Below are 10,877 nucleotides of genomic sequence, written 5' to 3'. Positions count from 1 at the left end.
ACACTAAATGAGCAGCGTGCCCGGCCATTTTTTAACGACTGCTTTTTGTCACTGCAGGGTTTCCGTGGTACCGTGTCCCCAGCGCAACACGAGTGTAACTCCGACACAGAGAATAACAACAATGTCAAAAAGGTAAGAGAAAGAACACCACCTTTTCCCCGACCTGCCTTCAGATGATAAGACATGTTCTCACTGCGAGGTACGGCACAGAGCAAACAGCGCAGGAAGTGGTGACATCACATACAACTGTTCTCTCATTGGTTGCAATGAGTCCAAGGCTAGTTGAAGAGTTGGCAGAAACCAAAATCAGAGCCGAAGGAGAGTGAATATGACAATCAAGTGAATATGACAATCACCGGGTGGCCAGAAATACGACTCCAAATAAATTATTTTGTTGCTAGCTGCTGGATGTTTAAACAGGCAACTGTTTGTCAACTAGTTCACAATATCAATTTAAGATAAGATAATCCTGTAGCGTTGTCGTTGTTGTTTATGCTGCCCCCAAGTGGCCAAAATATGCATTAAGTTCAGTTTGAAAACAATTTCCTCCGAATTCATCTTTTGGTTTCTTTAAAAACATCGTGATCTTCACTAGAATCTAAAATCTGTGATATTTGTTTGTACTGCCAAAACAGTAGTATTAAAGTGCTTAAGTAAAGTATCATTAAAAACAAACACTGACTGTTCAAACATTGATGCGGTTGTGATGCACAGCTGTGCCTGCAGGACGCCACCTGTCTGAATGATTGTTTCATTATGTGTATTAGTAAAGTAAAACGGCACAAGTAATGTGACCTGCTCGTGCTTAGTGTCGTCAGACCTCATGGAAAAACATTTTCAGATTCCCATCTTAACTTTCTTTTACTTGCATGAGTGTGCCACGTCAGATTCAGCAAACGCTTCAGATAACTATGTAAATGACCAGCATAGACATAACCAATGCCACCCAATAACCCTAATTAACGTCCCAATAATACCATATAAGGCTTTCTGCCCCATATGTCCTATATCATAATAGTAATAAGTCCTGCTTTCAGATACATAAAGGAAAGTCTATAATTTGTAACAGCGACAGCAGCAGAATTAATAAGGGACCTGCTAATGCCAAGGAATCGGGACAAATTCCGAATGCTGTTAATGTCATGTAAGGACCGTTTAAGGTGTTCATATTGATATTATGACGTTATACAATAGTATCAACAGACAATTTAAATAAATGGTGAAATCGTAAGGCTATATGACTAAATTTAGAATTATAATATAGCATTTAATTTGAGTTGCAGGGTCAAACATAATGATGATGTGTAATTGATATGGGGTTTACGATAAATATATATATATATATATATATATATATATATATATATATATATTGTATAGTAAGTGTAGTAGTATATAAGTAATTTATTAGATGTTACAACAAAAAAAATCACTTGAATTGAAAATCCTATTAATACCACAAAAAATGTCTCCAGACAGCAGAGGACATCTCTCACCCTGTCACTGTCTCTCATTTCCAGGAGGATGAGCCTCTCTCTCTGACAGCCCAGCAGCAGCAGGAGTACGTCACCCCATCTTGGTCCCTCTCCCCCTCCTCCTCCCCCATCTCCCACTCTGACGCCAGTGACTCAGACGCCGGAGACGACGAAGATAACGCCAGCCCCCGCGGGCGGGCACTACGCCGGCGCAAGAAACGGCGCGGCGCTCATTCAAAGAAGAAGACCCCCCACCGGACCCCGCCCGGGCGGCCGCCACCAGTGTCCCCCACCAGCATCCCTCATCACAACCGTCCACTCCCTTCATCCCACCCTCCAGCGCAGTCCTCCCCTCCCTGCTCTTCCTCCTCCTCTTCAGCTAAGCTTGTGTTCAAAGCTCCGGCTCCGCTGGGCTCCAACACCAAAGGCAATGTCAGCTTAAATGTCCCCAGAGGAGGAGTGTCCATAGACTCCATGCGCCAAACCTGTGAGCACTGTGGACGCCACTTCCGCTCCTTGGGTCGCCACTTGGATAAGCACCACGCCCACCAGCCAGAAGTGTGCTCGGCCCTGGTGGAGCGCTACACACAGATGCCCCGTCTGCACGCGCAGAACTCAAACCCTACCGTGGCTCACACACACACGCTGCAGCACTCCAAGTCACCGCAAGCTGCAGCACAGAGCCACGGTTCAGATCTCACACAGCCCGGCGTCCAGGACCTCTCCATGCCCCCGCCCACTCTCTCAGCAGCTAACCAATCCCCTGCCTCCTCTGGAAGGAACGCCACTCCACCAGTGCTGACTCCTCCGCGAGGACAGAACGCAGTGCCGGTGTCTGTCCTGAAGCGGAGCCCGCCCCCTGTGGCCGTGACACAGTCCAGGAAGGGAGCGATGAGGAGGCTAAAGACAGAAAGACAGGAGGAGGAGGAGGAGGAGGACAATGAAGACGATGTGGAGGTTGTGGAGGTAAAAAGGCCCAAAGAGGAGGAGGATGTTGAGGTGGTGTGCCCTCAACCCTTCACCAACAAGTTGGCCAAAGAGATGGAGCCACCAAAAATGGAGGAAGATGAGGAGGATGAGGATGATGAGGAAGAGGAGGAGAATGGAGTGATGGAGGTGGAAGATGAAAGTGGGACAGAGGATAAGGAAAAGGACTTGCTGAGGTAACTTGTGGTCTTTGCCTGCTTTGTGAGCAAGTTTGAGAGTAGGGCTGCAACTAATGACTGTTATTATTATTGGTGATTAATCATTTCGTCTTTAAGAGGTTTTGTCCAAACGACAGTCCAAACCCCAAAGCCAAAACAAAACATGCATATTTGTAGTATTGGACTCCAGTGGTGGCTACGTAGGATTTTGTTTACAGACTCCTGTGATCCAAACATTTCCAATAACTCAAGAGTTGTAAAGTCAAAAAAGTCAACATTTGTTCAAGAAAAGATAGATGTGATCATTTCCAAAATTCACAACATGATTTTATCTAATGAAATATTCTGCTTCAATCCATATCTGTTTAAAAACCTTTCAAAAACAACATTTTCACTGAGGTCAAAAAAGTCCATTGACACAAAGGGAGGCTACACATTCATACAATAATGAAGACTCATTTATAGAATATATGTGGTAGGTTTTTATTCAATTCAAATTGTGCTTTGAGACATCATGTCAGGTGTGTCTGCTTGTCTCTCTATTTCTCTCGGCGCACTAAAATCTAAACGGTTGGCATCATTTATCAGATTCAGATTATTTATATCATGGAATATGTCTTTTGGGCTTATCTTTTTTTTTTAATACATCATCAGTGTGTTTTCTTGCCAGATTCGCTCTCGGTAAAAAATGTATCAGACATACAGCGAAACTACTGCTGCAGATGGCGAGCCGGCCGCGGAGCGTTGTGTGTCCAGCCGTGTCGCTCTAACAGCGAATTAAAGAGCTGGTGATGAGAATCGATGAGTCATCTGATTGTTTCTTCTGCTCTGCCAACGATCAAACTATTTTGAACAAATATCCGACAATAACGATTGGCGGCCGATACTTTAAATAAAAGTGTTAAAATAGTTTCTTATTATTCCAGAAAAGAATCGGCAGATTAATTGAATTTAAAACAATCATTAGTTGCAGCCCCAAAACAAACAAACTATGAATCTCAATGTTAACCCCAAATACCTGCCGGGCTCTGTGACATGATGGCTGGTACAGTTCGATTGCAGGAAACTACCTTTTTTGTAAGTTAGCTAGAACTAGTATTATTAGAATGAATAAATTAATTGCTCTCCATCTCTTCTTTCAGTGGTTCGGGGCGTCACCACATGCTGCCCCTCCTCTCGTCCTTGTCCTCCCTGGTACTGTACCTTCGTCGGCTACAGCACTCGGCCTTCTTGTCCCTGTCTCGGCAGCTCCAGTCAGCCGAGGCCTGGCGCCTCCTCTGTCACTCCAGCCTGGCACTCCTCATCCTGTACAACCGGCGACGCGAGTGTGAGGTCTCCAAGCTGTCCATCTCCGAATATCGCGCTCGCATCACCCCCCAGTGCCCCGTTCCTGTCCCACCCGGTGCCCCCCCAGCTCTTACTCCGTTGGAGGCCTCCCTGTCCCCGTTCGAGCGTCTGGTGCTCCCCCACCTCCCCAGAGTCGGGGTCCAGGGCAAACGTGGACGAGTGCAGCCCCTCATCCTGCCCCCTCACTGCGAGCCCTGCCTGGAGCTCCTCCTGGAGACACGGCAGGACGTGGGAGTGGATCCGGCGAACCCGTACGTCTTCGCCAGGCCCTACCACTCCCCTGCCACGCCGCTGCGAGGCACCGACCTCCTCCGCAGCCTGGCCCGCTCAAGCGGCACCCGCAATCCCCGCGCCCTGACCCAGACCAGGGTTCGCCGGCAGGTAGCCATACTGACCCAGCTGCTGCTTCTTGGAGAAGGGGAGGAGCCCGGGCAGCCCGGGGGCAGCGCGGTGGAGAGGCTGGAGCACTTCCTGGAGAGGGAGTACCATGTGACGCAGAACTGTGCCGGTATTGGCCAAGACCCAGGCTTGATGGGCAGAGTGGGCCGAGTGGTGCTCTGCGGAGAGAGAGATGGAGTGCTGTTCAGAGGAATGAGCCTGAACCACATCTGCCTGGAACTGGATGGTGAGAATGAATGAGTGGAACTGGTGTCTCTCTGCTGTATCGTCCCTCCCTTTGTGGGGTTAGACATCCCATGGCTGGAAAAGGATTATGACCCTTCTTCCAGTTTATGCGGATGTTCCCGTGTTTGATTGGAGAACATGGGGGGTAGTGGCGGGTTAGACTAATCAAGTTCTCCTCCTCTTTCCAGTTATGTCGGGAAACTCTGCCGACTCCTACTCAGAGGGAGAGTCCGACGGGGAGCAGGTGAAGGAGAAGCCCGAGGCGCCCGCTCCTGCTCCGGCTCCGGCTCCGAACCCCACACCCACCCTGCTGTATGTCAGGAAGGGCAAGAACAACGGGCGGGTGGGGCGACCCAAGAAGCTCAAGAACGCACAGCCACCCCCTCCGCCTCCTCCCCCTCAATCCGCAAACCGCAGGAGAGGTTCAGGTCAGCCCAAATCAGGTTTGTTACAAGTAGAAGTGTGATTGCACAATTGAACAAAACAGAGGACGATGAATAGATAAAATTGTGCAGGTGAGATTTAAAAAAAAAAAAAAAGTGCTTGACCAGTGCTTGAAGTGGGCCAGTGCGCCACACACATGGCGTGCTCTCTCCATGTCAGGTTCTCTTGGAGATTCTTATTGGTGATTTATAGCAGCATCTGTGCGAGTCCATGCACAACACGGGGCATGAAAAATTAAAAAGAGTAACGAAGTTTATTGATACGTTTGTGCCCTTTTCGTACAATAATCAGTGAATCATGTTGTTTTGTTTATTTGTCAACAAATATGATTATCGAAACATTATTTTAAAGTTATTTAAATTTTTCCTTCCGATCTACAGATTATGATTTCACAGAAGAACTAAATGTTCAGACGAAGGCTGTGATGTGTGTGAAGCATACGTTTTGTCTTTAAGCTTTTTGGGGATTATCTATTGTAACAGTAATAGTCAGAAATTATGTACGATTGCATAGCTTTGATTCAAAAAACCTTCACATTTCAAAATAAAAATAAGTGAATGAAAATAATAAGAACAAATATAATTTTGATTCAGTTCTGGAATTTTTTTGACTACATTTATTTTTTTTCATTTTTCACTTTCATATATATTTTGATATTTGAGGTCTTGTAGTTTTCAGTTTCAGATTTTATATTTTCAGATTCAAATTTCTTTTTTTTCCGGTTTCAAATCTTTTTTTCACTTTCAGATCGTTTTTTTCAGTTCAGACTTTTGACCCTGATCTAGTGTGGGGGCGTGGCTTTAACTGAAAGGGGCGTGTCATCATGAGTGACAGCATCACAAAGAAGGCTGAGGACCTTCCTCAACAACGTTGCCTTCAGGTAACGTGGGCACCACGAGAATTATGATTCAACACTTTCTATACACCATATTCACGTGAATGCAGTGGGGATAAACTGTGAGCGCAAGCTATCCTGAAGGAAACTTCGGAGGGAACCAGCTACTAGATGGTTCGATTAGTCTTTTGCCCCTATACCCAGGTCGGACGACCGATTTGCACGTCAGGACCGCTATACCCTCGCCAGGTGCATATCCTCCGTGGCGGTGCGCCGCGACCCCGGCACTAGGTCGGATTGGAAAGGCTCGGGGTGAAGGTGCTTTTCAGCGCTCCTCACCCAGACCTCGCCGCTTTCCGGGGCCGTGGACTAAGTGCTCGCTGTGCCCGCTCTCCCTGGGGGGAGAGACGGGTCCCGGTGTTACGTCCCTACTGGTTTTTAAACCTACTGGTTTCCCTTCCATGCGCAGCAGCTGTTGTCTGCCTCTGTCACCAGATTCGTCACACATTCACAAACATATTGCTGGAGATCTATAAACCACATCTCATATGTGACTGTCGCACTGAGGACAGTCCGCCCCAACCGCGTCGCCAGGGCGGGGATCGGCTCAAGTAAAAGGCGGCAGGGGTCTGCGGCGATGTCGGCAACCCACCCGACCCGTCATGAAACATGGACCAAGGAGTCTAGCGCACGCGTGAGTCACAGGGTGAAGCAACTGCAAACCCCGTGGCGCAATGAAAGTGAGGGCCAGCGTGCCGGGTGAGGTGGGATCCCGGCCCCGTGGGGTCGGGTCGCACCACCGGCCCGTCTCGCCCGCACCGTCGGGGAGGTGGAGCGTGAGTTTGTGCGATAGGACCCGAAAGATGGTGAACTATGCCTGGGCAGGGCGAAGCCAGAGGAAACTCTGGTTGAAGCTCATAGCGGTCTTGACGTGCAAATCGGTCGTCCGACCTGGGTATAGGGGCGAAAGACCAATCGAACCATCTAGTAGCTGGTTCCCTCCGAAGATTCCTTCAGGATAGCTGGCGCTCACAGTTTATACCCTCTGCATTCACGTGAATATGGTGTAAAGAAAGTGTTCAATCATAATTGTCGTGGTGCCCACGTTACCTGAAGGCAACGTTGTTGAGGAAGGTCCTCAGCCTTCTTTGTGATGCTGTCACTCATGATGACACGCCCCTCTCAGTTAAAGCCACGCCCCCACACTAGATCAGGGTCAAAAGTCTGAACTGAAAAAAACGATCTGAAAGTGAAAAAAAGATTTGAAACCGAAAAAAAAAAATTTAATATGAAAATATAAAATCTGAAACTGAAAAATACAAGACCTCAAATATCAAAATATATATGAAAGTGAAAAATGAAAAAAATAAATGTATTAAAAAAAATTCCAGAACTGAATCAAAATTATATTCAACCCAAAAAAACTTTTCATTCACTTATTTTTATTTTGAATACATTGCTGTATTTTTCAATGTTCAAGACCATAACTTGGACTTTCAGGTTCAAATAATTTTTTTCAAATGATCAAAACTTTTGACCCGGATTTAGCTCCATAGGATAGAATATTATTGGAGTATTATAGGTCTACTATTGAAGATACATAGCCCAAGTATAATAATATAACAATAAAAACACAACCGACAAACAAACTAAAAAATAAATAACAGTGGAAAAAAGTAAATTTAAATATTTATGTTTAGCCTATAAATTGTTAGAGAATAAATGGCCATCACAATGTCCTAAAGTCCATGTGACATCTTTAAATGTCTTTTTTATCCAAACAGCAGCACAGAAGCACACACACTGAGCTTACTGTCATAGAGGACAAAGAAGAGACAGCAACAATGTCCAATTTAGAAGCTGCAACCAGTTCATTTTCTGTAGATTAACCAATATTGACTAGTCGTTCAAACCGGATAGATTACAAAAAGTAAGAGATATACATACACACACTCACACACACACACACACACACACACACACACACACATACACACACAGTGAAGTGAGGAATGCTCGTGACTTGTGTTTGATTGGAAATGACCTAGATGTGATTGGAAGCGGCCTAGATCTTCATCAATCAGTGTGATGTGTTGTAACTGTGTCATTTAAATGTCAACAGTAGAAGACATTTCCATCCCTCATTCTGATGATATCACACACAGTCGTGGCTTGCTCACTTTCTAACTTGAGGGCAAACTAACCTGAACTTCAGTCGGCCAAAAAACATGAAGCATGTATGGAACATTTTCTACCTTTTTAAATGGAACTTTATTAGAATTAGTTTCAACTTGTAACACTGTTGTTAGGCAACCAGTGAGAAAATGAGCGCAGTAAGATTGTTTCTTGTTGTTTTTTTTCTGTTACCGTATCATGCATCAAGGAACAAGGAGGCAGCAAACAACAGTTTGTATTTTTCAAGTCAGCTTACGTCAGAACCACTGAATTTGAAATAATTGCCCACATTTAAGCTTTGTTTATTCTCGAGCCTCCGAGCATGATCAAGGCGTTATTCTCTCTGCGCTGCATTATTCTCCAAAACACCAGAGGGTGTACAAACAAAATGAACTGTTAAGAATCAAAAAGACAACGAGTGTAACACGTAGACTGTAGTTGTAACCTGCAGAAAACCATAAATCAACCTCCACTATGACGAGGAGGGACTGTAATTATCTGTAAACTCATATCTCATATTCATAAACTACTTTATAGCCTTTGTACCTTCATGTCGAACGAGAGGAGCTGTTAAAAACACACTCATCTCTTCTTTTCCGTCTGTAGGGAAGCGCGGCGTGCTGAAGCGGCCCTGGTCAGAGGCGGAGCGCGCGGCGGTGGAGGAGCACCTGTCCCAGAACATCACCGAGCTCCGCGTCCCCGCCAAGGCTGACTGCGAGAGCTGCCTGCAGCAGTGCCCCCTGCTGGTCAGCAACCACCGCGACTGGCGAGCCATCAAGTTCTACTGCCACAATCGCATTCAGCTGTTGAAGAAAAACCAGCGGCGGGAAAGTGAGCCCCTGCCGCTCATTGTCTGCTGAAGAGGGTGGAGGGAGTGTTCGAGGGAGGGAGGGTTGGGGGGAAGGTTGGGGGGGAAGATGCTGGAGGGGGAGGTCTGGTGTGGTGCAGGTGATCAGAGCAGATTCTCAAATGGTACCCAGCTGCCCAGGAAATGCACTAGTTTTGAGATGACGGTCCTAAATTTCACTCTTCTGGTAGTTTGTTTTCAACATGGCTTGGAATTTTGACACCTGATGTCAGTTTAGCTTTGAGCCGTACAACAACAGAAATCTGAATGAACTTTTTTTTTGCTGCTCTACTTTAAAGGTCTTAAAAAATTACACTATGGAGTCTTGATGGTGCTCCTGGTTCAAGGGTCACGGTGCAATTCTTGTCAGAAAGCAGCGCACTAGGACGGGTGCCGTTTGAGACATGCTTGGGGAGGGGGCGTTCAGAGACCATGGCACTGGCCACAGCCTTTGTTGTGTTGTATATGGACTTTTTCTTTTTTTTTTTTCTTCTCTCCATCCAAAACGGATACACTAAACTGTACACAGGGGGGGTGGAGCCCTACAGTGTTGTTGAACGTCGTGAAGTAGCGTTAGTGTTTTATGCACTTGGAGACTTAAATAGGACAAATGGCCCGTGCTCGGGCCACACTTTTCTTACTAGTGGCTATATAACTAGAGTAGGTCTAATTACTTCTAACCTAGAACCAGATCTATCAAGCGAGCTAGTTCTTCTTTTTCATACTGCTGACTGTGCAATTCTGACAATGGTTTTGCTATATTCGGACCATCATATCTACATGTACGGTACTAGGTGAGGACTTTAATTTAAAGTGGAACACAAGATTACGATGGAGATTATTATTTTTTTTTTCCGACAAACTCCTGAGTGTGGGTTTCATGAGAGAGACAATGAAATGGTCGCAGAATGTAGTGAAGTTCCCTTTGGATACCTAAGATGTCTAGTTCAAACACAGAAACATGAGAACTGCCCCCCCCCCCCCGTAGGAACAGCATGTTCTTGTTTCCTTCTGTTGTTTTTCTGCCTGTTGCACATTTGTTATTCAAAGCAGTAAAAAAAAAAAAAAAAGCGGCCAATGAGCAAGATATCACTTTATATGTGGAGAGGAGACTTCCCATCGTTGTGTTTAAAAGTTTCTTATGAAGTGGGCATTTATCAGAGAAGTGATTGTTGCGTTGTCACGTTTGTTGCTTTGTCTGTGTTGTCCTTTCCTGATGGCTAGAGCTCCTCCAGTCCTGTCCCAGCCACACTACATGCAGCTCTAACACATTTTTGGTTTCTCTTTGGCATCGCCGAAAACCTGCGTCCATTGGACGAAATCCTCCATGAAACCTCAAGACAGATACTTGAAGTTATTTAAACCTTTTTGCAGAACCGTTATGTTTTTTCTTGCTCTAGCCTTGCCAGTTACATTGTACATAACAAATATATTATCCTTATGGCTAACTGGTTGTTTGTGCTAGACTATATGTAGCTTTTTTTTCATTTCTGAGCTATTGCTATCTGTAAATAAGCCTGTTTGTAAATACTCATCAGAGAAACAAAGAAAAAACACAATGTATGACATGCCTTGGTTATGTTTTTTCTTTTTTTTTTTTTATAAGTCTTATAAAAATGTAAAGCTCCACGATTGTGTTGTGGTTTTTCATTCAATTCACTATTTCACGAAAAGTAAAAATGTTGTTTTTGTAATGCATTACTTAATTGTTTAGGATTGATGTTATTGGGGAGTTGTTGGCAATAATGACCAGAAACCCAGAATGTATTTTGTCTCCCACATGCAGTTCACTGTCAAAGACACTAGATGGAGGTGTTGCTTCATCAACCACAAACCGTTAAAGCATTTCTTCTTCCTGCCCTGGGTGTAAACCTGCTACATGGTACAGTGGCTACATGACCCGAGTACTGGTGCTATGACTCACCTATAGATACCTGAGAAAGCAGCACAAGGCCATCCGCTCCTGGCCTCCATCCTGATTAACC

At 45.3% G+C, this 10,877-nt stretch overlaps 1 protein-coding gene across 2 annotated transcripts in view; it reads left to right on the top strand.

Annotated features, from left to right (window-relative positions):
• Positions 1 to 8,913, top strand: part of si:dkey-117m1.4 (uncharacterized) — a 19,587-nt gene extending 10,674 nt beyond the window's left edge. Inside the window, exons 5-9 of one of the 2 annotated variants that reach the window (XM_068726970.1) lie at positions 58 to 132; positions 1,521 to 2,638; positions 3,763 to 4,592; positions 4,780 to 5,019; positions 8,652 to 8,913. In XM_068726970.1, the coding sequence (XP_068583071.1) occupies positions 58 to 132; positions 1,521 to 2,638; positions 3,763 to 4,592; positions 4,780 to 5,019; positions 8,652 to 8,905 (2,517 nt within the window). In that variant the 3' untranslated portion in view covers positions 8,906 to 8,913. Of the gene's footprint in view, positions 1 to 57; positions 133 to 1,520; positions 2,639 to 3,762; positions 4,593 to 4,779; positions 5,035 to 8,651 lie in introns of both variants that reach the window. The other variant, XM_068726968.1, reaches the window with a different exon arrangement.
• The last annotated feature ends 1,964 nt before the right edge of the window (positions 8,914 to 10,877 follow it).

The sequence above is a fragment of the Cebidichthys violaceus genome, unplaced genomic scaffold, assembly GCF_023349555.1.
Source record: "Cebidichthys violaceus isolate CVI_PGR_0920_01 unplaced genomic scaffold, fCebVio1.0.p SCAF_4, whole genome shotgun sequence".
NCBI lineage: Eukaryota > Metazoa > Chordata > Actinopteri > Perciformes > Stichaeidae > Cebidichthys > Cebidichthys violaceus.
This window is presented reverse-complemented; position numbering and strand designations above follow the sequence as displayed.